General features: G+C 38.1%; 1 protein-coding gene across 3 annotated transcripts in view; it reads right to left on the reverse strand.

The window, feature by feature from the left end:
* MTBP (MDM2 binding protein) overlaps positions 1-27359 on the reverse strand; it is an 80303-nt gene that overhangs the window by 49026 nt on the left and 3918 nt on the right. The window contains exons 3-11 of one of the 3 annotated variants that reach the window (XM_070382856.1): positions 24533-24606; positions 24286-24437; positions 22448-22506; positions 20736-20880; positions 19564-19681; positions 18533-18667; positions 16886-16980; positions 16003-16075; positions 12737-12854 (exon numbers count right to left, since the gene is read on the reverse strand). In XM_070382856.1, the coding sequence (XP_070238957.1) occupies positions 12737-12854; positions 16003-16075; positions 16886-16980; positions 18533-18667; positions 19564-19681; positions 20736-20880; positions 22448-22506; positions 24286-24437; positions 24533-24606 (969 nt within the window). The remainder of the gene's footprint in view (positions 1-12736; positions 12855-16002; positions 16076-16885; positions 16981-18532; positions 18668-19563; positions 19682-20735; positions 20881-22447; positions 22507-24285; positions 24438-24532; positions 24607-27359) is intronic. The other 2 variants (XM_070382858.1, XM_070382857.1) reach the window with 2 other exon arrangements.

The raw sequence follows: 27359 nt of genomic DNA on the forward strand, positions 1-27359 counted from the left end.
GTTTCCTTTCAAAAGAATTTCAATTTTTAAAAAATGTGGCAAAAATAGAACTCAGGATGGTGAAATGATCACAGATGACCAGCAGAAAGATTTAGGTGGAAATTCTGACTTCACCCTGTGCCTTAGGCAAGTTTCCTGATTTCTCTGTACCTTAGCTTTTTCATTCTTTATATAAAATTAGGCAATGATCAACATCCAATTTTTTGACCATTTCATAAAACATCTCTGTGAACATATGGTGTACCAGGTTCTTTTCATTATACAACTGACTTTTTAATGCAAGTTTAATCATAGAGCCCTTTCTTCAGAAAGGTAGTAGGGTTTAGTTCCTTGCATTTGTTTCCATAGTTCTTTTACATTTTTCCCAGTACCATAATACTCGAATATTTCAGCAAAAATCACTTTTAAAAATCTATTCTTTTGCCATTCAATTTAAGCATATTTCAAATTGGGCACTGTCCTATTTGAGGTCAAATTGTATGAATTGCTGATATTTAACAATTTTTGACATACCACAGTTCAAACTAATACATATATGTATTATATACATCCCTTGATTTCTTACATTACACCTGAAGAACTGATAAAACCCAGAGCACAAACTTTGGTTCACACTGCAGTTCATTCAAAGTCTTTCTTCACTTTTCCAGACAGCAGTTACTACTAATTGGAAATACAATCTATATTTCACTTAATATTTAACAATTATTTTTGAGTACCTATTAAGTGTCAGGACTTCCCTGGTAGCTCACAGGGTAAAAAAATCTGTCTGCAGTGCAAGAGACCTGGGTTTCCACCCCTGGGTCAGGAAGCTCCCCTGGAGAAGAGAGCAGCTGCCCTCCAGCATCCCTGCTGGGGAATCCCACGGACAGAGGAGCCTGGTGGCCACAGTGCATAGGGCCCATCAAGGGTCAGGCACTGTTCCAGGCTCTGAGAATAAAGCAACAAATAAAAGTAAAGAGTTCACCTTGTCTCTTCTCCATTCCAGCGAGAGAAATGAACACACATTAGGTATACTAGATGGCGGGAAGCACTAAGTAGGAAAACAGAGCTGGGACGATGAGAGGACATCAGGAGTGCAGTCCAGCTGCAGCTTTAGACAGGAGAGTGAAAATTAGGTCCTGAGCGAGAAAATGACTGTGGAGTAACGGTTTCCCCAAACTGAGAGACCTAGCCACTCTGGGTAAGAACTGAACCTGTGACCCCATCACCGTGTGAGCTCCCCAAGGGCGAGGTCTTTGTTCAATTTACTGCTGGTCCAGCATGTGAAACACACCTAGCACATTTGAGCTGCTCAGAAAAGTCTGCTGAAAACATAAGTATTTCATACATGTGCAAATACAGATACTTACATTCACACACCTGAACAGGTATTTGTACTACAAACTGTAGCAATAACAACCTTTGCACATGTTTTATTTATGTAATAGCTACTCGGGATTATTTCTAGTTGGTTACTACTAAATACAATGCTTTGTACATAGTATTTGTATAAGTATTTTGTATAAGTATTTGTATAAATAGCACTTTGTATTTGTATAGGTAAGACTTATAGCTCTTTCTCCATATCTATTTTCTAAGTTATAGTGTAAATTCTAGAAGAGGAGAAGCCATGTCTGCCTTGCTCACCACCAATCCCCAGATTGTAGTACCATCCCTAATTCATAGTACCTACAAAGCACGAACAGAAAGGTATGATTGAATGAACAATTAACAAGATCGTAAAAGTACAAAGTCAGGGAAGAATTTCAGCAAAGAGTACAAAGTGTAGCTTGGAGGAAAGGGAACATGGAAGGCACCATCAGAGAACAGCTGGGCAGGATTCAATAGGCTGTGGGGAGACAGAGTTTTGATTCAGAAGACTGATCTGACAGTTGATATCTTATCTGACAGTGAGAGAGGCTACTGGAAGGGGCACCACACAAAAGGGCTATGATGCTTCCCCATGGAAGAGGCATCAAGCGTATACTAGCTAAAATTCAGCTACTCTTTACAATGGAAGTTTTGTCTGTGGGATAACTTCCCCTCCAGGAAGTAAAATAGAACTTAATAATCAACTGTTCTTTTTGATTGTTTCTACTTCTAAAAAAAAAAAATACCGTGAAGTGTCAGCTTAATCAGCCCTCAATGATACAGCCTAATCAGTAATCAACAATCTGGCTTCAAAGATGGTCATGTGATAGATTTCTAATTATTTTTCAGAAATTACCAATATGAATCCCCAAATTTAAAGAGGGGATAAAGAAAAATCAAATCAAGCCAACTGATAAGGTATTTTCTTAGAGCTGCAATAAAAACTATGAAAAAGAAAAAAGCTGAGAGTAAATTCTAAATCAAGAAATTATCTTAGAAACAATTACAAGAGGAAAAATAAATAAAGGGCTGTCCAGAATACACTCAAGTTTAGTTAAGAGACGTTAGTGTTCAATCCATGTTAATAGCCTTCAGTTCAGTTCAGTCGTTCAGTCGAGTCCGACTCTTTGCGACCCCATGGACTGCAGCACACCAGGCCTCCCTGTCCATCACCAACTCCCGGACTTCACCCAAATTCATGTGCATCAAGTCACTGATGCCATCCAGCCATCTCATCCTCTGTTATCCCCTTCTCCTCCTGCCCCCAATCCCTCCCAGCATCAGGGTCTTTTCCAATGAGTCAACTCTTCTCATCAGGCAGCCAAAGTATTGGAGTTTCAGTCTCAGCATCAGTCCTTCCAATGAACACCCAGGACTGGTCTCCTTTAGGATGGACTGGTTGGATTTCCTTGCAGTCCAAGGGACTCGCAAGAGTCTTCTCCAGCACAACAGTTCAAAAGCATCAATTCTTTGGCGCTCAGCTTTCCTCACAGTCCAACTCTCACATTCATACATGACCACTGGAAAAACCATACCCTTGACTATGTTTTTTTTTTATGATTTAGGTATGACCTAAATTTTGACTTTTTATCATTTAGGTATGATCTAAATCAAATCCCTTATGATTATACAGTAGAAGTGAGAAAGAGATTTAAGGGACAAGATCTGATAGAGTGCCTGATGAACTATGGATGGAGGTTCATGACACTGTATAGGAGACAGGGATCAAGACCATCCCCATGGAAAAGAAATATAAAAAAGCAAAATGGCTGTCTGAGGAGGCCATACAAATAGCTATGAAAAGAAGAGCAGGGAAAAGCAAACGAGAAAAGGAAAGATATTCCCATTTGAATGCAGAGTCCAAAGAATAGCAAGGAGAGATAAGAAAGCCTTCCTCAGCGATCAATGCAAAGAAACAGAGGAAAACAATAGAATGGGAAAGACTAGAGATCTCTTCAAGAAAATTAGAGATACCAAGGGAAGATGTCATGCAAAGATGGGCTCGATAAAGGACTGAAATGGTATGGACCTAACTGAAGCAGAAGATATTAAGAAGAGGTGGCCAGAATACACAGAAGAACTGTACAAAAAAGATTTTCACGACCCAGATATTCACGATGCTGTGATCATTCACCTAGAGCCAGACATCCTGGAATGTGAGGTCAAGTGGGCCTTAGAAAGCATCACTACGAACCAAGCTAGTAGAGGTGATGGAATTCTAGTTGAGCTATTTCAAATCCTGAATGATGCTGCTGTGAAAGTGCTGCACTCAATATGCCAGCAAATTTGGAAAACTCAGCAGTGGCCACAGGACTGGAAAAGGTCAGATTTCATTCCAATCCCAAAGAAAGGCAATGCCAAAGAATGCTCAAACTACCTCACAATTGCACTCATCTCACACGCTAGTAAAGTAATGCTCAAAGTTCTTCAAGCCAGGCTTCAGCAATATGTGAACCGTGAACTTCCAGATGTTCAAGCTGGTTTTCGAAAAGGCAGAGGAACCAGAGATCAAACTGCCAACATCCGCTGGTTCATCGAAAAAGCAAGAGAGTTCCAGAAAAACATCTATTTCTGCTTTATTGAGTATGCCAAAGACTTTGTGTGGATCACAATAAACTGTGGAAAATTCTGAAAGAGATGGGAATACCAGACCACCTTACCTGCCTCTTGAGAAACCTATATGCAGGTCAGGAAGCAACAGTTAGAACTGGACATGGAACAACAGACTGGTTCCAAATAGGAAAAGGAGTACGTCAAGGCTGTAGGCACCCTGCTTATTTAACTTATGTGCAGAGTACATCATGAGAAACGCTGGGCTGGAAGAAGCACGAGCTGGAATCAAGATTGCCCGGAGAAATATCAGTTAACCTCAGACATGCAGATGACACCACCCTTACGGCAGAAAGTGAAGAAGAACTAAAGAGCTTCTTGATGAAAGTAAAAGAGGAGAGTGAAAAAGTTGGCTTAAAGCTCAACATTCAGAAAACGAAGATCATGGCATCTGGTCCCATCACTTCATGGGAAATAGATGGTGAAACAGTGTCAGACTTTATTTTGGGGGGCTCCAAAATCACTGCAGATGGTGATTGCAGCCATGAAATTAAAAGATACTTACTCCTTGGAAGGAAAGTTGTGACCAACCTAGAGAGCATATTAAAAAAGTTATGACCAACCTAGAGAGCATATTAAAAAGCAGAGATATTACTTTGCCAACAAAGGTCCGTCTGGTCAAGGCTATGGTTAATAGCCTTAAATATAGATAATAGTGAGAAACCGATAAATACTATACTATCCCATCATTTCATGTAGTAAGGTGAAACTGACTCCTCTGCCATCCAGTAAGTCTATTTCTGACTTTGTTTTAGCATCCGCCAAAATCACCAGGTATACACATATTCCCTGTGAGCTGAGAAGGGTTAAAGTTGAATTTATTCATGAGCTAGTTCAATGCAATAAGCTACATTAACAATGTCTGTTCCTCAAAGAAGCCCTCTTGTAAGGCTCTGTGAGGTCGTACACACTGGAAGTATCCTCCACTTCACTTTCACCCTGCCAGCTAAAGGGATTTAAAATAATTTTTCAAAGTGCCTGCCTCATTTGGCTATAAATTTCACAAAGAAGAGGACCATGCCTCTGTTTCCTCAAGTGTAAGAACCTCGCTGGACTCCCCATCATTTCTCACACCTTGCACCATATTCTATATCATGTCATAAATTGTATTTCAATATTGATGTTAATGCCTATAATTTTTTCCAGTTTTCCAACAACCGTTTCCTCCACTATGCCTTAAATTCAGGTATTTCTAAAGGTTCTTGTTCTCATCACGCTGTGTTTCTTTCCAACCACGCCTACAGTTTCCACTGCTACCTTCACTCATCTGTGGAGGGCTGTGACATCAGTGGCGTCCCAGGATTCAGACCCTAATAGCCACCTCCCTCTTGAATCTGGCCCATGTTGAGAGTAGCTTTAAATAATAGAACACAGCAGAAGTAACACTTGGCCAGTTCCGGGAAGAAGCCTTAAAAAGTCCCAGCAGCCTCAATTTTTGTATATCTTGGAATCTTGAGTTGTCATGTAAAAATCTTAGCTATCTGCTATGGAGATCACAGGAAAAAAGCACGTGGCAAGGAAAAGGCACTGACAGCACATGGGGAAGTGCCCCTCTTCCTGTGCCCATCTGAGGCCAACCCGCAAACAAGCCACCAGCTCAGTGACGCCACAGCTCAATCCGTGAGCGCTGGTGAGACGGGCAGGAGAGCTGCCCAGGTGAACCCTGCTCCAACTATGAGCAAGTCAACTGTCTGCTCTTTGCAGCAAGTCACTTAGGGTGATGTTCTGTTTGAGTCTGGGAATTCTCCAGGCCAGAATACTGGAGTGGGTTGCCTTTCTCCAGGGGACAATTTTCAACCCAGGGATCAAACCCAGGTCTCCTGCAGGAGACCTGGGGAAGGTCTCTTGAAAACAGAAGGAAAGTCAAGAGATACCTGGAGTAACAGGCAAATTTGGAGTGTCTCCAATGCAAGTTTGGCACTGGAGTACAAAATGAAGCAAGGCAAAGGCTAACAGAGTTTGCCCAAGAGAACATACTGGTCATAGCAAACACACTCTTCCAATAACACAAGAGAAGACTCTATACATGGACATCACCAGATGGTCAGTATCAAAATCAGATTAACTATATTCTTTGGAGCCAAAGATGGAGAAGCTCTATACATTCAGCAAAAACAAGGGAGCTGACTGTGGCTCAGATCATGAACTCCTTATTGCCAAATTCAGACTTAAATTGAAAGTAGGGAAAGCCACTGGACCATTCACATATGACCTAAATCAAATCCCTTACGATACAGTGGAAGTGACAAATAGATTCAAGGGGTTAGATCTAATAGACAGAGAACCTGAAGACCTATGGACGGAGGTTTGTGACATTGTACACGAGACAGGGATCAAGACCATCCCCAGGAAAAAGAAATGGAAAAAGGCAAAATGGTAGTCTGAGGAAGCCTTACAAATAGCTGAGAAAGGAAGAGAAGTTAAAGGCAAAGGACAAAAGGAAAGATATACTCATTTGAATGCAGAATTCCCAAAAAATAGCAAGGAGAGATAAGAAAGCCTTCCTCAGTGATCAATGCAAAGAAATAGAGGAAAACAATAAAATGGGGAAGACTAGAGATCTCAAGAAAATTCAACATACCAAGGGAACATTTCATGCAAAGATGGGCTCAATAAAGGATGGAAATGGTATGGACCTAACAGAAGCAGAAGATATTAAGAAGAGGTGGCAACAATACACAGAAGAACTATACAAAAAGATTTTCATGACTCAGATAACTACGATGGTGTGATCACTCACCTAGAGCCAGACATCCTAGAAAGGCAATGCCAAAGAATGCTCAAACTACCTCACAATTGCACTCATCTCACACGCTAGTAAAGTAATGCTCAAAGTTCTTCAAGCCAGGCTTCAGCAATATGTGAACCGTGAACTTCCAGATGTTCAAGCTGGTTTTCGAAAAGGCAGAGGAACCAGAGATCAAACTGCCAACATCCGCTGGTTCATCGAAAAAGCAAGAGAGTTCCAGAAAAACATCTATTTCTGCTTTATTGAGTATGCCAAAGACTTTGTGTGGATCACAATAAACTGTGGAAAATTCTGAAAGAGATGGGAATACCAGACCACCTTACCTGCCTCTTGAGAAACCTATATGCAGGTCAGGAAGCAACAGTTAGAACTGGACATGGAACAACAGACTGGTTCCAAATAGGAAAAGGAGTACGTCAAGGCTGTAGGCACCCTGCTTATTTAACTTATGTGCAGAGTACATCATGAGAAACGCTGGGCTGGAAGAAGCACGAGCTGGAATCAAGATTGCCCGGAGAAATATCAGTTAACCTCAGACATGCAGATGACACCACCCTTACGGCAGAAAGTGAAGAAGAACTAAAGAGCTTCTTGATGAAAGTAAAAGAGGAGAGTGAAAAAGTTGGCTTAAAGCTCAACATTCAGAAAACGAAGATCATGGCATCTGGTCCCATCACTTCATGGGAAATAGATGGTGAAACAGTGTCAGACTTTATTTTGGGGGGCTCCAAAATCACTGCAGATGGTGATTGCAGCCATGAAATTAAAAGATACTTACTCCTTGGAAGGAAAGTTGTGACCAACCTAGAGAGCATATTAAAAAAGTTATGACCAACCTAGAGAGCATATTAAAAAGCAGAGATATTACTTTGCCAACAAAGGTCCGTCTGGTCAAGGCTATGGTTAATAGCCTTAAATATAGATAATAGTGAGAAACCGATAAATACTATACTATCCCATCATTTCATGTAGTAAGGTGAAACTGACTCCTCTGCCATCCAGTAAGTCTATTTCTGACTTTGTTTTAGCATCCGCCAAAATCACCAGGTATACACATATTCCCTGTGAGCTGAGAAGGGTTAAAGTTGAATTTATTCATGAGCTAGTTCAATGCAATAAGCTACATTAACAATGTCTGTTCCTCAAAGAAGCCCTCTTGTAAGGCTCTGTGAGGTCGTACACACTGGAAGTATCCTCCACTTCACTTTCACCCTGCCAGCTAAAGGGATTTAAAATAATTTTTCAAAGTGCCTGCCTCATTTGGCTATAAATTTCACAAAGAAGAGGACCATGCCTCTGTTTCCTCAAGTGTAAGAACCTCGCTGGACTCCCCATCATTTCTCACACCTTGCACCATATTCTATATCATGTCATAAATTGTATTTCAATATTGATGTTAATGCCTATAATTTTTTCCAGTTTTCCAACAACCGTTTCCTCCACTATGCCTTAAATTCAGGTATTTCTAAAGGTTCTTGTTCTCATCACGCTGTGTTTCTTTCCAACCACGCCTACAGTTTCCACTGCTACCTTCACTCATCTGTGGAGGGCTGTGACATCAGTGGCGTCCCAGGATTCAGACCCTAATAGCCACCTCCCTCTTGAATCTGGCCCATGTTGAGAGTAGCTTTAAATAATAGAACACAGCAGAAGTAACACTTGGCCAGTTCCGGGAAGAAGCCTTAAAAAGTCCCAGCAGCCTCAATTTTTGTATATCTTGGAATCTTGAGTTGTCATGTAAAAATCTTAGCTATCTGCTATGGAGATCACAGGAAAAAAGCACGTGGCAAGGAAAAGGCACTGACAGCACATGGGGAAGTGCCCCTCTTCCTGTGCCCATCTGAGGCCAACCCGCAAACAAGCCACCAGCTCAGTGACGCCACAGCTCAATCCGTGAGCGCTGGTGAGACGGGCAGGAGAGCTGCCCAGGTGAACCCTGCTCCAACTATGAGCAAGTCAACTGTCTGCTCTTTGCAGCAAGTCACTTAGGGTGATGTTCTGTTTGAGTCTGGGAATTCTCCAGGCCAGAATACTGGAGTGGGTTGCCTTTCTCCAGGGGACAATTTTCAACCCAGGGATCAAACCCAGGTCTCCTGCAGGAGACCTGGGGAAGGTCTCTTGAAAACAGAAGGAAAGTCAAGAGATACCTGGAGTAACAGGCAAATTTGGAGTGTCTCCAATGCAAGTTTGGCACTGGAGTACAAAATGAAGCAAGGCAAAGGCTAACAGAGTTTGCCCAAGAGAACATACTGGTCATAGCAAACACACTCTTCCAATAACACAAGAGAAGACTCTATACATGGACATCACCAGATGGTCAGTATCAAAATCAGATTAACTATATTCTTTGGAGCCAAAGATGGAGAAGCTCTATACATTCAGCAAAAACAAGGGAGCTGACTGTGGCTCAGATCATGAACTCCTTATTGCCAAATTCAGACTTAAATTGAAAGTAGGGAAAGCCACTGGACCATTCACATATGACCTAAATCAAATCCCTTACGATTATACAGTGGAAGTGACAAATAGATTCAAGGGGTTAGATCTAATAGACAGAGAACCTGAAGACCTATGGACGGAGGTTTGTGACATTGTACACGAGACAGGGATCAAGACCATCCCCAGGAAAAAGAAATGGAAAAAGGCAAAATGGTAGTCTGAGGAAGCCTTACAAATAGCTGAGAAAGGAAGAGAAGTTAAAGGCAAAGGACAAAAGGAAAGATACACTCATTTGAATGCAGAATTCCAAAAAATAGCAAGGAGAGATAAGAAAGCCTTCCTCAGTGATCAATGCAAAGAAATAGAGGAAAACAATAAAATGGGGAAGACTAGAGATCTCAAGAAAATTCAACATACCAAGGGAACATTTCATGCAAAGATGGGCTCAATAAAGGATGGAAATGGTATGGACCTAACAGAAGCAGAAGATATTAAGAAGAGGTGGCAACAATACACAGAAGAACTATACAAAAAAGATTTTCATGACTCAGATAACTACGATGGTGTGATCACTCACCTAGAGCCAGACATCCTAGAGTCTGAAGTAAAGTGGGCTTTAGGAAGCATCACTACAAACAAAGCTAGTGGAGGTGATGGAATTCCAGTTGAGCTATTTCAAGTCCTAAAAGACGAAGTTGTGAAAGTGCTGCACTCAATATGCCAGCAAATTTGGAAAACTCAGCAGTGGCCACAGGACTGGGAAAGGTCAGTTTTCATTCCAATCCCCAAGAAAGGAAACTCCAAAGAATGCTCAACTACGCACAATTGCACTCATCTCACACGCTAATAAAGTAATGCTAAAATTCTCCAAGCCAGGCTTCAACAGTACATGAACTTCCAGGTATTCAAGCTGGATTTAGAAAAAGCAGAGGAACCAGAGATCAAACTGCCAACATTCGTTGGATCATGGAAAAAGCAAGAGAGTTCCAGAAAAACATCTACTTCTGCTTTATTGACTACACCAAAACCTTTGACTGTGGGGATCACAACAAACTGTGGAAAATTCTTGAACAGATGAGAATACCATACCACCTTACCTGCCTCTTGAGAAACCTGTATGCAGGTCAGGAAGCAACAGTTTAGAACTGGACATGGAACAACAACAGACTGGTTCCAAATCGGGAAAGGAGTATGTCAAGGCTATATATTGTCACCCCGCTTATTTAACTTATATGCAGAGTACATCATGAGAAACGCTGGGCTGGATGAAGCACAAGCTGGAATCAAGATTGCCGGGAGAAATATCAATAACCTCAGATATGCAGATGACACCACCCTTATGGTAGAAAGTGAAGAGGAACTAAAGAGCCTCTTGATGAAAGAGGAGAGTGAAAAAGTTGGCTTAAAGCTCAACATTCAGAAAATGAAGATCATGGCATCTGGTCCCATCACTTCATGGCAAATAGATGGGGAAACAGTGCAAACAGTGGCTGACTTTATTTTTCTGGGCTCCAAAACCACGGCAGATGGTGACGGCAGCCATGAAATTAGAAGATGCTTACTCCTTGGAAGGAAAGTTATGACCAACCTAGACAGCATACTAAAAAGCAGAGACATTACTCTTCCAACAAAGGTCCGTCTATTCAAAGCTATGGTTTTTCCAGTAGTCGTGTATGGATGTAAGAGTTGGATTATAAAGAAAGCTGAGCACCAAAGAATTGATGCTTTTGAACTGTGGTGTTGGAGAAGACTCTTGAGAGTTCCTTGGACTGCAAGGATATCCAACCAGTCCATCCTAAAGGAGATCAGTCCTGAATATTCATTGGAAGGACTGAGTGATGCTGAAGCTGAAACTCTAATACTTTGGCCACCTGATGTGAAGAACTGACTCACTGAGAAAGACCCTGATGCTGGGAAAGACCGAGGGCAGGAGGAGAGGGGGATGACAGAGGATGAGATGGTTGGATGGCATCACCGACTCAAGGGACATGAGATTGAGCAAGCTCCAGGTGTTGGTGATGGACAGGGAAGCCTGGCACGCTACAGTCCATGGGGTCACAAAGAGTCGGACATGACTGAGCGACTGAACTCAACTGAAGTAGGGTGACTTTTAAGATAGGTAAACAAAACAGCTGGTAAGCTAAACTCTAAATCTCCTGCTCTGATGACTCAGTGAGATATACATCTAAAACTTTAAACTCTAGCTTTAACTTTCTACATAAATACTAGGTGCATTTCAAATTCAACATTTGCTAACATGTATTTCAATATCTCACCTATAAAGTACTGGGGAAGCCACTGATTGTAAAACTGTATTCCTTGGCATTCTAGGGCTCTACAGTATCTCTGCAGCTTTCCCGGTCAATAATCTGCCTGCAATACGGGAGAGGTAGAAGACGCAGGCTCAATCCCTGGGTGGAGAAGATCCCCCTGGAGGAGGAAAAGGCAAGCCATCCAGTATTCTTGCCTGGAGAATTCCAAGGGCAGAGGAGCCTGGCGGGCTACCGTCCATGGGGGCACAAAGAGCTGGACACAGCTGAGCACGAGCACTTGACTTGAGAGCATGTCCAGAGATTACAGCAGGGCAGACACGCGTCTGCAGTCCTACCACAGCATGGGGCACAACAGCTAACCATAAGCGCAGAATTAAATTAAACGAAAGAAAGAAGTGAAAGTCGCTCAGTCGTGTCCAAGTCTTGGCAACCCCATGGACTGTATAGTCCATGGAAATCTCCAGGCCAGAATACTGGAGTGGGCAGCCTTTCCCTCCTCCAGGGGATCTTCCCTACCCAGGGACTGAACCCAGGGCTCCCACATTGCAGGCGGATTCTTTATCAGCTGAGCCACAAGGCACAGTCCACAAGCACTGTCCAATTGGAATAGACACTGGCGAAGAGTACAGAGGAACACACTTTGGTGATGTGACTTTGGACAAGTCACTTTAACATCTGACCCACCATTACTTCATGAAATATTAGTTTGGATTTAAATAATCTGAATTTATAATAGAAACTAATGACATCTTGAATGTAACAGATTATTAGAGGCCTGGGTTCAAATCCTTGGAGAAGTTAACAGAGCTATTAACTGGAAGAGACAGGATTTGAAACAAGATTCTGCCAATTAATAGCTCTGTAATTTCTCCAAGCCCCAATTTTCCGTATCTGTTAAATGGGTATAAATGCAATTTCAAAAGGTTATTATAAAATTTAAATGAATCAAGATTTCTAAAGTACTTAGAATAGTGCACAGCATATAAAAAGTTGTTAAATAGATTCTATTAATTTCGTCAGAAAATTGTAACCACAAGTTTATTTCCTGAAATGGCTCTAAGAAACCCATGTTCAATATAATTAGCTATCTAATTAACCAAGATTTCTGTCTTTTGAACACTGATATTTTACGAATGAATTAAGGTTGTTGTATGTATGTTGCAGTAGGTTGTTAGATAAAAAAAAAATCTTAATATGATACAGGTCTTTCTTAATTAGTAGTAATAACATTTTCTCATGAAGAAGTGTTATCTCTATTTCAGATTTGATATGTACATTATTTATGTTACACCATGAAAACTGGACTGCTTACCAGTGATTGTCCTAGGCTTTCTAGCCATATATTCCTTCCATCTTCTTGAACTGAGCTGGCTGGGAGGAGGAGTAAGTATGCTACCAATGGTACACGGCAATACAAAAAGAGCACCAGCCTGGATAAAACAGAACATACTTTTAGTGACTGCACACAGAAAGCAACTTTAAAACAGTATCACCTGACAATTCTCTACTCACATTTCATCGACATAACACACCTTTAATAACACTCTCTCCCCAAAATTTCACTATAAAATCTAAAAAAAAAAAACCCAAAACACAGCCTCACCTCTACCAAAAAAGTAAAAGCCAAAAAACATAGAAAGGTATTCAGCTATAGGTATTCCTTTTCCTTCCACTGAGTCATATATCTGAAAACCATATTTACAATATTTGATTTAAGTTCAGGTTGTGGGTATAATTTCTTTGTCTATCTGCAAATCAATGCTGCTAAGTCACTTCAATTGTGTCCAACTCTGTGCAACCCCATAGACGACAGCCCACCAGGCTCCCCCGTCCCTGGGATTCTCCAGGCAAGAACACCGGAGTGGGTTGCCATTTCCTTCTCCAATGCATGAAAGTGAAAAGTGAAAGTGAAGTCGCTCAGTCGTGTCTGACTTTTAGCAACCCCATGGACTGCAGCCCACCAGGCTCCATGGGATTTTCCAGGCAAGAGTACTGGAGTGGGGTGCCATTGCCTTCTCCGGCAAATCAACGAGAGGCCACAAATTCTATCTGTCCTCAAAAGATTCTGGTCACACTAAGCCATAATTTTATAACTTTGAGTCTAAATGGATTATTGTTCTGGCTTCAAAATTAGAATCAAAAGGCAATTTCATAACTTCTGTTCCTAGATATCAGAGACTTAATGCTAACAGATATAAAATTCAGAGAAACCATGAATCTATGCCAGAAAACATACAGCAGTGTCCAACTGATTTATGAGCAAGCTCAACTTAGTCATCCTCATATTCCCATGGCTGGGTTCACAGATGTTCATTAAATATTTGTTCCCCCAAACCCAACATAACATATTTAGGTAAATTCTCAATTTGATTAAGCACTGAACAATACAAATTGCAACCCTGAAAGCTGTACTTTGCCTGTTATTTTAGAAATGTAAGCTACAAAATCAGCACATCTCGATATATACATTTTTTTTTTTTAATTTGGGGGAAATTTAGGCACGAGGCATCTCAAATCTAAAGCAAAGTCACTTTTAATTGTCTTTTGTAGACAGATGGGTTACACGAGATATGTGATACAAAGTTAATTAACACTTTTTGCTGCTATTTATTATTTTTCCTTACGTATTCTTAACAGTTGTAAAAATAAGTCTACTGGGGCAAAGTAAGGAAGGTAAAATTAAATATTCTTACTTTATTATTATAGCCATAATCTTTTTAAGTCAAGTATATTCCACATACTCAAGATTAGACATTAAAATAAAAATATTTAGGAAAATAATCATTAATTCTAAAAGATATATGTTTAATTTTCTAAACATTAAGTCCTAGTTCTTCCTCCTTGCATTAAGAAGACTTCTTAGCCCAAAATGCATGACAAGACCATCTGGCCCAAAGGGCAGACAAAGCTGTAATGTTAGTATGCCAGATCAGAGTCCAGTTATAGTTTAACAATTATATGACCGTTAAAATTATAGTTACAGCTTAACAATGTAGAGATGCTAAACACAGTTCAAAGCATAACTTATACCCTGGTATAAATATCCTGATCCACCATCCAGATAAATAACCACATTTCTGAAACAGCCTATTTTTGATTATACATTTACTACAAAAATGAAAATAAACATCTCTAAATCACATACGCTATAATTTCCTACAAAATAAATGTATGTCAATAGTTTACACTATACTGACAACAAACTTGGATCCTGATAAGCCGTGCTCACTCCTACACTAATCCTTAGACAGACTCTGAGAGACCTGAGAATGCTTTTAGTTTCACCTTCTATTTCAAAATTTAAGACAACGTTTCAAACCCCTTTCAAGGGGCAAACACCAAACAAGCAGGCACTAATATGACAATCATCATTTTAGCCTTATAAATTCTCCTCTTTAACAAAAATGTTCCTGCCCATATGATTAATAGATATTATGATTCCCTAACAATTTTATCTTGCCTTTTTCTAATCTAATAAGTATTCCTCTAAAAGGGTTTTATTTTTATTCTGGGGATAATCAAACATCCTTTTTAAGCTCAGAAGTCGACTTAGGATCACATAAATCACTAGAATTTCAGCACTATGATAGCTTCCCAAGGAGGGACCTTGTCCACTTTATTCTCTCCAGCACCTGCAACAAGCAAATGGCAGGCAGTCCAAAAAAAAAGAATAAATAAATGAAAACCATGGTATAAAGCACTAGGATTATTTCAAGCAATGAGCATCCAGTTTAAAATTTTCTTTCAAAAAATGTAGAAGACTAATTTTAACCCAATGTAAAAGGACAATGAACTGTTTCACATTTACAGATCTATCAGCCAAATTACATAATCTATGTTTCCAAAAATTATCCCTTTTGCTGCTTTAAAGTAGGAACATATATTTAAAGATCCAATATTTGTCCTTGACTGATAAAGTACAGTCCACTATTCTATAGTCATTGCCCAAGAAACAATAAAAATGACAATCTAATACAACAAATTTAAAATAAAACAACTGAAAATATGACATGAATAGATACCAACAGTTTAGCTGTCTTCTAGGATTGGTCTTGCCTATCTTCAATAGATGGATTAATAATTACTTTATACCTGTGCCAAATTACAGGTATATGCTTGATTTTGACTTGAAACATTATCTATAAAACTAAGGACTAAAGATTTCATTGTAACTTCAAAAAGAGGGTATCTAGAGCTTTATACGTTTCGGGAAAATGTTTCACTTAAGTGTGTCTATCATCTGGGCCATATAAGTATCTTGCCACAGAACTGAAATCACATGTGAAAGGAGTAGGTTAACAAAAATCTAACATAGCCTAAAACTTTAAAGCAATTACCAATCATGAAGCTTATTTTTGAAAATCTCTTCTAAAAAAACAAAAATCACTTCCTGTCTGCAGTGGACTCAAGTTATAAAGTCCAAAATATTTTAATATGAATTAGGACCAAAACAATGTGTTATGTGAAAGAAACCAAATCATCACACAAAGACAGATTAAAAAAACATATATTCCCTTTTCTCACACATCTGTAAATACTGAGTTTAAAACAAAACAAACAAAACCCCACTTTCTATACCTCGCCACACAGGGAAGAAATCTGCTCCAACAGCAACCTGGAGGTCTGCTTGGTACTGTTTTTTGTCAATCCCCTGTACTAAGGAGTTAAAGAAATGACGGAATGGTTAGCTATCAAATAATTTAACTTCCTAAAATAAGTTTGATCCTCCAACTCACAGGATGTTTAAATTCATTTATCAAAAATTTTAAACTGCAGGAACTCAGAATTACTCCTCTCCTTAAGGACAATTATTTTTCTGATTCTGAATATACACCAAGAAGTAGGGATACTGCAAACTATTAGAACCAGAAATTTTAAAAACTGGAGCTTCTGAATAAAAATTCAAGAACACTGTATGTACTAGTGTTTCATTTCCAATCAACAACAAATTCTTTTTATACAAAATATTGTTATTAGGTATACTCTTAAAACGTCTTAAGATATATTTTCTTTAAAAAGATTCTAAAAACGCTGAATATTTGCAGACAAATGTGATGGCATTCATATTTACTTAGGTATTTAAAACAATACAGTAGAACAGCACTTTTATCTATCCTGTCAATGTCAAGAGAAACATCTGAACCTTCTAATAGTATATAAATTATTTTGTTTTTCTTCATAGATTCCTAACATTTTTCCCTCTTCCCTACCCCACAAATGAGTGATAATTTCAGGAAGTCTTCTGCCTATCCTAAAGGCGTAAATATACTACCTGAAGGAAGATTCTTTTCTGCAAGTTGTAGAACTTCTCTTAAAACAATGGCAATGAAAGGTATACTGATATTATAAAAAAAAGAAACACAAAAGTAGGGCCAAATATTTAAATGTGGTAGTACCAGGAAAAAACTCTACTTGACACAGAAAATGTGACCTATGATGAACATGTAAATGAAAAGGATACAACTCAAATTCAATGTCTGACATATAGCAGGAGGGTAGATCTGATAATTTTATCATCTGCACAAATTCTAAAGCAGGGCCATAATAATGAAAAACCTAAAAAAGAAAATAAAATTATGTAAGTTTTTAAATACCAGAAATAAAATGAAAGTGAACAAATTAGTGATCAGGTTTTAAACCTTTAAAATTGGTCTTAAAAAGACAGTATTTATACATTATGCAAGCCAAACACTTCATTCTCTATAACAGAAAAGAATTTCTTCCATTCCAATTCTAGCTTTCAGAGTGGAGAGATAAACATGGAGATTTCCTAGAAAGGAAAGTTTCTAGAAAGAGTTTACAGGAAGAAGTCTAAAAAGAGGTAAGCAACAGAGGACAAGAGTTCTCAACTTATCCTGTTTATCTCTAGCTAGACAGACAGATACGCCAGGAGGCTAGGTTACTGAAGTGGGTCTGAAAAACTGAGAAAGAAAAAGAAAAGACACACCAGAATGGACTCTGACTGGTATGCTGAGATTAAAAAAAAAAAAAAATCCTTGGAGAAAATACCAAAGTAATTAAAGAAAGAACTAGTGAAACCAAGATGCTAATTAACAAAGCAAGCTCCACTCGAAGAAGTAAGATTAAGGATTTCTTTGGATAGTCTAAAACTAAACTAAGAGTGAGCTAGTGAAGAGGGTATCTCCAAGGCTGGGGTTAGCGTACTTAACAGGAAGCACAAAGAAAAGCAAAAACATCTTCAAACAATACAAAATTTTAAACTTGCAGAAATCTGAGTAATTTTACCATATGTGATTATGTGTATGTATGTGTGTGCATACACAAAAATACACAACACATATATAAAGATCTGTATACTCAAGGGTATGGTTTTTTCAGTAGTCATATGTAGATATGAGAGGTGGGTCATAAAGAAAGCTGAGCGCCGAAGTATTGATGCTTTTGAACTGTGGTGTTGGAGGAGACTCTTGAGAGTCCCTTGGACAGCAAAAAGATCAAACCAGTCAATCCTAAAGGAAATCAATTTGAAATATTCATCAGAAGGACTGATGCTGAAGCTTCAATACTTTGGCCACCTGATGCAAAGAGCTGACTCATTAGAAAAGGCCCCGATGCTGGGAAAGACTGAAGGCAGAAGGGGGCGACAGAGGGTGAGATGGTTGGAGGCAACACCAACTCAACTGACACGAGTTCGAGCAAGTTCTGGGACTGGTGACAGACAGGGAAGCCTGGTGTGCTGCAGTCCATGGGGTCACAGAGCTGGACATGACTGAGTGCCTGAACTGATGCATGCGTTTATGTGTGTGAACACAGAGACAGAGAGATCAAAGCCTGTTTTCTTTCCACTGTGTCATGCTCCCTTCAAACTGAATCCTAGAGAGCTCACATGGTAAAGTTCAAACCTGAAGTGGTTTCAGGCCTATACTGACCTAACATTAGGATCATTTCATTTTGAAAAGAATCTAAAACAGTGATAGTTTTGCCATCATTCAATGCTGATAACACAGTATAATTTAAGAACAATTATAATAAAAGTTGTGTGAGTGAGCACACTTAAGCACATATATTAGCTAAGTTAACTGAAGATTCAAATGTATCTTATAACAATATTTATGAATGGAAGATTGCAAAAACAAACACAGATTACCTTTGGCAAAATATCTTTATCCTTCGATGGTATTATCTTTTTGTCAAGAAAGCAAGTTTTTAAATTAGATGTACTAAAATTCTTAGGTGTGACTCCCTTTAAACAAAATTCAGGAAAACTAATTTCACTTCCAAACTGAAAAGAAAGAGAGCACAGTTACAGGCATCATGAATTAAGTTACGAAGATTAATGCATCTTATTGCAACATAAAAGTTGAGAGAAAAACCACATGTAAATTCATTTTTGATTCCTCGGCTCAAAATGAACTCTTCCATTTAGGTATACATCATTCGTATTTCAACTTACACGTGAATTTTTCATGAAATGCTCTCCTTGGCCTTTCACTAGCCCACAAGAGTATAGTAAGCCCATTCTCTGGAACCACAGGGGCGTCCTTGATGGTTCAAATGGTTAAGAATCTGCCTGCAGTGCAGGAGACTGGGGTTCGATCCCTGGGTTATTAGGAAGATCCCCTGGAGAAAGGAATGGCAACCCACTCCAGTATTCTCGCCTAGAGAATCCCATGGACAGAGGTGCCTGGCGGGCTACAGTCCATGGAGTCCCAGAGAACTGGATACAACTGAGCAACTAAGCATAATAGACTGAAATACATCAAATACCAGAAATACTTATTTCAACATGGATACAACTTACATGCAATGAAATAAAGCAGCTTGGACAAACATGAGCTCAACTAATGTTAAAAGCTATGTTTTAAAATAATGTTACATTCTAGAATTGCAGTGCCCAAAACAATCGTAGAGACTATTTAAATTTAAATAAAGTGAAAAATTCAGTTCTGTGTTTGAAGTAATCACATAGAAAGTTCTAGTAGCAACATGAAGCCAGGGGGCTATTGTACAAGTATAAATTCAGAACGTTTCTATTAATGAAGAAGTTCTATTGAGATAAGTGTTTTTCCAGGACATCTTCAAATGGTACGTTTTCACTAGGATTCATTAATATTATCTGTGTTGTAAATAAAGTTGAAAGGCCTGCTTTGTAAACTGTGATAACAGAAATCCACTTACCTTCCTCTCCCATATCTGAATCTTTCCCCTCCATAGCTCCTTTGAATCAATAGCATTTCTGAGATCTTCAAAAGATACAATATTAGCAGAAAGGTATTCTGCAATTTTCTGATAATTTCTATAAATAAAAAGTTCATGATAATTCAATACAGGCTTTTAAATTTGACTTAGATTTAATGGTTATAGTTAACTACAAGCTAAATAAGCAAAATGTAAAGGTTATATTTCTGCTTTTATCTACTAATATAGAACATTCATTAAATCAGTCTCTGGAGAAGTTTCCAGCATATGTTCATTTAATCTCAACATCACCATGAATTATGAATAATCATCCTTAATGCCATAGATGAATAGATTTTCCTATTGTTATTTACTGGCTTTAACATGTCAGATACACACATATGTACACACATATACAGACGGAAAGAATTAAATTCTTATCTTCAAAAGAACTGCTTTCCTAAACTGTTCCCACAGCAGTTCTGTATGAAATTCCTTAATAGCACTGACAGATTGTCCTGACTATATGCATTCCAGTTCCTCCCTGTATTTCAATGAAAAAGACCAAATCTCACTTTTGTAATTCCCCAGTATACACTGCTGTGCTTAGCATAGTGACAGTGGTCAATAGACAGCTGCTGAATGAAGAAAATCATGAAGTGAGCAAATCCAACACCTATTTAAGGATCAAAACTGTAATACACAGTTGATCCTTACTCAGGTGTCTAAGACACAACAGTATATATTTATTTCTACATTGCACATAAAACAAAAAAAAAACCATGACGTTATAAATCCAGTGTATCCATACACCCATGGCATTTATCACGGTGCTCACTGGACAATACAAACCTATTTAAAAATACACAATGTGTTTGGAGAATAATGCTCAATAACGGTTCAAAAACAGTATCCATAATATTTACTAAAAACCTAAAACTTCTGAGAAATATAAAGAATGAAATAAGGAAAATCTAAGTTCTTCTCAATGAAAAAAATTTCTAATTGCAGTGGGACATATTGGGTTGGTCAAAAAGTTTTAGTTTTCCCATAAGATATTGCTTTCTTGGCCACCCCCATAAAACTCACATTTTTAAAAATCTTCAAATGTTGGGTCTATTAAAAGCAGGGTACCAAGTTAACTGTAAAAATAAAAAGCACAGATAGCTTACATTTCACAATGATCTCCTGCTATAGTAATTTTTGCTGAATACCATTCCTTCAAATGTTTTAATGCTCCTACAGTAGGCAAACAGTCTCTCAGTTTCGGAGGATCTTTGTCAGAAGGCAACAGTATTATATCTATCATTGCTCTACCTACAAAGAAAAAAAGGCATTTTTATAATTTTTTTACATTTTTATTTTGGAGCACAGTTGATTAAGTCTAACTTTTTAAAGACGTGAGACCTGAAATGCCTCAAAACAGTATCCTGGACAACTGAATTTTATGTTTATTTAGAAGATGAAGAAGGATTTTAACTTTAATTTCTGAAGTTCTTCAAAACAACACACATCTTTAGGAGTTTGAAATTTTTAAATGTTCATCACTTGATTTAAAGCCATGTTATCTTGCAATAGCTAGCATATGCCAGAAAAACAATGAACTATATCATAATCACTTGCCAATTATGTGCCAGTGGTTAATAATATATTGCTTGTGAGATCATCAACGCTATTGTTGTTCTGAACAGAGGGGGAAAAAAACGTGCAATTCATTATGCTCTTCTATACTTAATTTTGTTACACAAAAGGGAATGAATTAGTGTAAAACTGTAATGCTCAAATACATTATTTCTCTTTTTAAAGAACAATAAAACACTCAGAAGATTCAATTATACTGACAATATCACTGGTTCCTGAGAAAGAAGGTTAACTTCATGAAACTTTAAATTTTATAAAATGATAAATTTTACTGAAGGATAAGAAAAATCAAAATCAAACAGAAACCAAAGTATAACAATGAAACTATTTCAATTTGCCAAAATAGCAACTCTACATTTCATATTTTGAACTTCATAGAAAAAATTGATGCTTATTTGTCGATGTATTCAGCTATTTTCCATATAAGATCTTTTATGCTAAAATACAATCCTGAATATAAGGATTAGATTGTGAGCTAAAGCCCTTTATGATAATCACATATATTTTACTTATCACTGCATACTCAGGTCCCAGTACAATGCCTGATACATGACAGACACAACAAATACCTGCTTAATATCCGACTCCAATAATGAAAATATTCAGAAAACTCTTTAAAAGTATTTGTGGATGCCAAAGTATATCAAATTTTTGATGAATCAAGTAATTGATTCATCTTAAGAAAGATTTAAGATAAAATACAGTTTTAAGAATAAACAATACAGTATTTCATAAAATACGCTTCCCATTACAGGAAAAGAAAGTGAACTGCAGAAAAAAACTGAGTCACGGGCTTCTCCCACTGTATGACTTTCTATACAACAGCATAGACACAGCTGACTGTACACCATCGAAGACTGTCACCCAAATGACCTATGCTAAAGAATTTCTTTCTCCAGGAGTTGCCATGGGACAAGCGTTCTAAAGAACATTGTGGAAAACAATGGTAGACAGTAGAAAGATTCTTCTTCAGTAATAACTGAAGAAGGAGACAGATGAGTATTTAATTTTATAAGTTCTAATTTTTGTCTAAGTAAATGAAAACAAGAAAGCTAATATCTCAACAATGTATTTTATTAAAGTAGTGGAGCATGTTTTTTTTCACAACTTCAAATAAAAATCATTTTTCATTTTGAATTTAAAAATAAGAAGTGAGAACACAAGCATAAAGACTGAGTTTATCGCTCATTCACATACAATGTAAGACCAGATACAAATACTGAAAGTAGCCATAAGGTATTACCAGGAGCAGGAAGCTTGTCTGATAACTGATGCAAACCTTCTGCAGATTCTTCATAAAGGCTAAAACAAAAGAGAAAGTAGAAAAAAAAAGTTATATACAATCATAATTAGGTCATATTAATCAAATGGATCTCTGTGCCAGACACAATATTAAGTATGTTAGCATTATCTCATGATCTTCATGACAATTCCATGAGACAATACTCTTAATACTATTTTTATCCTCACTTTAAATAATTCAATTAAAGTTCACATCAGTAGTAGGTATGAAAGCTAGGATCCAAACCCTGAATCAAGTTCTAAGCTACACTCCCCAAACAAACAACAGTAACAAGGGGGGGGAAACCCTACCTAAATTATATCTAGTACATTAAATATAAGTCATAACTTGTAGACCAAACATTCTTCTGAACCCTACAAAGTAAGATATTCCTAAGTGTCTAATAAAGAAGGCTACTGCTTTTCTCTGAATGACATAAAACAGATGACAGGAAAACATGACACTCTCCTTCAATTCTTTAAAATCTATTAAAAATCTATTAGTTTTATCCATATAATGAATTTTTCTCAAAATAGCTTATTATATAGCATAAAGGTACTTGAATCTTTTATTATAAACTCACCATTGTTTAAAAAACTTAAGACATCTTATGGTAAAGTGCAGTTTTCAAGCTCCCTCTTGTGGAAATAGTTATTAAGTCACTTGCTAGAAACAACTATTTTAGCACTCACCATCGTCGACAGCGGTGAGAAAACATGGAATGGTAAGAGCCCTAAGGCTGGAAGGCAGCTTAGAAATCATCTAAAAGGATCTCAGCACTTCACAGATGAAACAGTAAACACCAGAGAAGTTCAGTGACTGGCCCAAGGTCAAGACCACTTCTACCAGCCTCCATTTCAATGCCCTTTCTAAACTTCTACGTCTCCCCTCATTAATCAGTATAAACAAATATGATTTGAAAACAGGAAAACTCGAAGTCTGCAATAATTTATAGAAATATAATACATGAATATTAAAATAAGCAAAAGTAGTTTTTTGTAATGAAGTATTACACAAGACCAAAATGACTAGTGGGCTTCCCTTGTAGCTCAGTTGGGAAAGAATCTGCCTGCAAAGCAGGAGACCTGGGTTCAATTCCTGGGTTGGGAAGATCCCCTGGAGAAGGAAATGGCAACCCACTCCAGTATTCTTGCCTGGAGAATCCCATGGACAGAGGAGCCTGGCCGGCTACAGTCCATGGGATCGCAAGAGTCGGACACTACTTAGCAACTAAACCACCACCAGAGACAGTGTACTTCATGAAGAAAAAAATAATGACCACAACTCACATTACCTAAATCACCATACTTGTCAAACTATAATTCAAAACATCTAAACATGAATCCAATCACCCATATAACCCTCAGCAGCTCTGGATTTTAAGGGTGCCTGAGACGCTGAAGACACACACAAACTGAAGAGATGTATTTCAGTTTCAAAAGCAAAATGAAAGTGACACTGCGGTGTGAATGCCAGCTACTAACCTTAAATAAAGTTTCTATTCAAGCTCCTGAAATATTACATCAAGCAAGTGACACATTAATTATCACTTTTTATGACTCCTACAAATAAGTAAGCTTAAGAAGCTAAACATTTTCAGATACAAATTTGTGCATTTTAAAGAATTTTATTCAAATTAAAGGCCCAAACTGCCCATCTTCCAAAATAAGAGTTGAAATTTTTAATTATGTAAAATTCCCTCACTGTAACTGCTAACATATCAAATCCTCACCCTCATGGCTAAAATACAATCTAACGTCAAATACTATAAAGACATTATAGGACGCATGTAAGCATACTCAGCCAAGGATAATGATTCCCTGCTATTGCTATCTTCTTCCTCAAAACACTCAACAGCACTCAAACATTCTTCCGTATTTGTTTGAAGAACATCTTCGATGTCATCTTTCTCTGCACCAAAATGTATCTCTTCCCAGTGTGAACTACAAAACTAACATATCAAAAGACTGCATTAAGTAATGGATTCGTGGAATTATTTGTATTAACAAAGACATTCACCAGTTACCATTTTCTTATTTATATTACCTGATAAAATCCACATATTGCCTGAACTGCAAAGAACCACTTCCTGGAACCAGGTATACCACCCACTGAACAGGCTTGAAAGCAAAATCATACTGATTAGAAGAGAAGAATGCCACAAATAAGCAGATGTTACAGCATGTATACTTAGAGAATTATGCAACTTTGATATATATATAAAATACAGAAATTCAAACAGGAAAATCTGCCTAAAGAGCAAAATTGTTCATTCTCTATGAAGACTCTGCTTTAGTTCATCTCAGTTCAAAATCTACATCATTATTATTAATCTTCATTTCAAACTCTAAAATCTAAAGATGCTGAAAAATACACCCACTCAATTACTGTTGAATAATACCAAAAAATGCAAAGCATTTTAGGGAAAATGGTTCCCTCCTCAAAGATCATGAAGGTTTGGTTCAGCCTTACTTAAGAGACAGGAAATAAAGAGTAACTATAGCTTTAAAATGGAGATGATCTTCTTAGAGACTGGAATATTATATGAAGATATGAAATTAAGGGTCACCCCAGGTATGAGTCAGAAGATCAATGAAAAATTTAGAGCAACGTACAGAAATCGGATTCAAAGGAGGGGGAAGGAGATATATGGTAACTGTGGCTTACCTCATAGAAGTTAGCAAAGAAAGATGCTAAGTGCATTTTATTACCAATTTTTTACCAAATTGGTATCTCATTACCAATTTCTGCCAAAATTCCACAAGACTTTACCCCCTAATTCCTTAAGAAAATAGAAGCCATTAGGTAATAAACAGACCACCCGTCCTGCATTTCCATTAGGCCTTTCCTCATTCTTCCCTGTTGACATGTAAGAGGCACCACCCTTCCTACCCAGGCTACTCCCTGGACTTCCACTGGGACACCAGGCCGCTGACTTCCCGCATCTTTGATCTCTCCTTCTCTACCATTTCCTTCCCGTTAACATCTAAATATGCACAAGTATTTCTCAAATTACTTTTTTAAATCACCTTTAAATTCATCTCCCCTTTTCAGTTAACCACTATCTCTCTTTACTTTCCAGGAAGATAAACGTCCTGAAAGCACTGTCTACACTTGACCGTCTCTGTTTCCTATGTACCTTTTCTATTCCCTTCCAAATCCAATGTCATCTGTTCTTTTGTCTCCAACATGCCACTGAAGCTACACCCACCAAAGTCACCAACGACTAACATGTTTCTAAATCTAAGTTTTTAGTCCTATTGGTACTTGACTTCTCAACATTAAGACTAAGATGCCAAAGGACCACACAAGGGCAGAAAAGAGGTGGCATCCCAGTTCCAGGAAGAATGCCGCCTTTTCCCACAAAACCATTACAAATGCCTTCCCCTCATTACTCGTACCTTTAAATCTTGCCTTAATTCCCCCACCCCTGCTCAACGTTAAATTGATTTGTAAACTAAGTTCCTAGTTCTCCATTCTCTGATCACTGAATAGATTTGTGTTGTTTCTAAAAAAAAAAAAAAAAAAAGACTAAGAAAGGAATAAAAAATGACACATTTGACTACTTTCTCCTGAAAACATTTGCTTTCTGTGCAAAACTTATCTTTCTTTAAAAACTGGTGCTCAGATCCTTTCAAAAATGAATTCCTTGGAATTCATTTCAAGATTTTCTGCTCTTCTCACTCTCCAAAACAATCCCATCTTTCTTCATGGCTCAAATTGACATCTATATATTGATGATGCCATAATCTTTCTCCAGCTCCATTCTCCTTTGGAGTTCCAGACACATGTATCCAACTTTTTTTTTAAGTCTTTATTGAACTTAAAATTACAACATTGCATCTGTTTTATGTCTTGGTTTTTTTATGTTAGCTTCCTGACCAGGGACTGAACCCACACCCCTTGCACTGGAAGGCAAAGTCTAAACCACTGGACCACCAGGGAAGTCCCATGTGTCCACCTTTTACAAAATATTTTTACTTTGCAATCGTTCAGGCAACTAATCACATGTCTTTCACTGACCATGTGATTTTCCATCAAAATCCTGTTGTAATAATAGTAGTAATGACTTAAACTATACCAACTTGCAAAATTAATGAGTACTACCAGGTGTTCAAGCTGGTTTTAGAAAAGGCAGAGGAACCAGAGATCAAATTGCCAACAACCGCTGGATCATGGAAAAAGCAAGAGTTCCAGAAAAACATCTATTTCTTGCTGGGAGCCAGCATGAGGAACTCCGCCCGTGGCAAAGGTCATGAGGAAGGAGGCTTGGCATACGCAAAGGCGGGATCGAGCCTCAGGAGTCCCCCTGGAAATTCTCGAGCATCTACCCCCAAAACCAGAGTCTGCCTACTTTACTGCTTTGTGCTCTCACCTACACCTCTGACTTTAGGGGCGGCTGTCCCCTACAACCTCTCTCTGAAAAAGAGTTAACTTACAGCTCCAGTTAATAATAATTCCTGGGCATGACAGGAGCGTTCCAACTTACAAACTCCTCTGAAGGCTCTCTAGCCTGCCTGACAGGCTTGTCCGGCCACATGTGATTGTTCACAGCCTCCCAACTGTGAGAGGCACGAGATGCTTTAAACCTTCTAAAAACAGGTTCTTTAGAGAAGTTAGAAAACTATTAGTATAAGTATAGTGGGCTGATTAGAAATTGTATTGGTGAAGGGTTTTTCATTTGTTGAGCCAATGTTTGCTGCTAAGTCTCCACATCCCCTGCCCTTATACACATTAATGAATATATAGAAGAAATAAGTATTAACCTTTGATATTAATCACGTTAGACCTTAGGCTAAGCAAATTCTTTCCTTAATTAAAACCCACTACACCCTCACCCTATAGGAATGTAACTTTATCTGGTGCCTTCGGA

Source organism: Bos mutus, chromosome 14 (genome assembly GCF_027580195.1).
Source record: "Bos mutus isolate GX-2022 chromosome 14, NWIPB_WYAK_1.1, whole genome shotgun sequence".
Lineage (NCBI taxonomy): Eukaryota > Metazoa > Chordata > Mammalia > Artiodactyla > Bovidae > Bos > Bos mutus.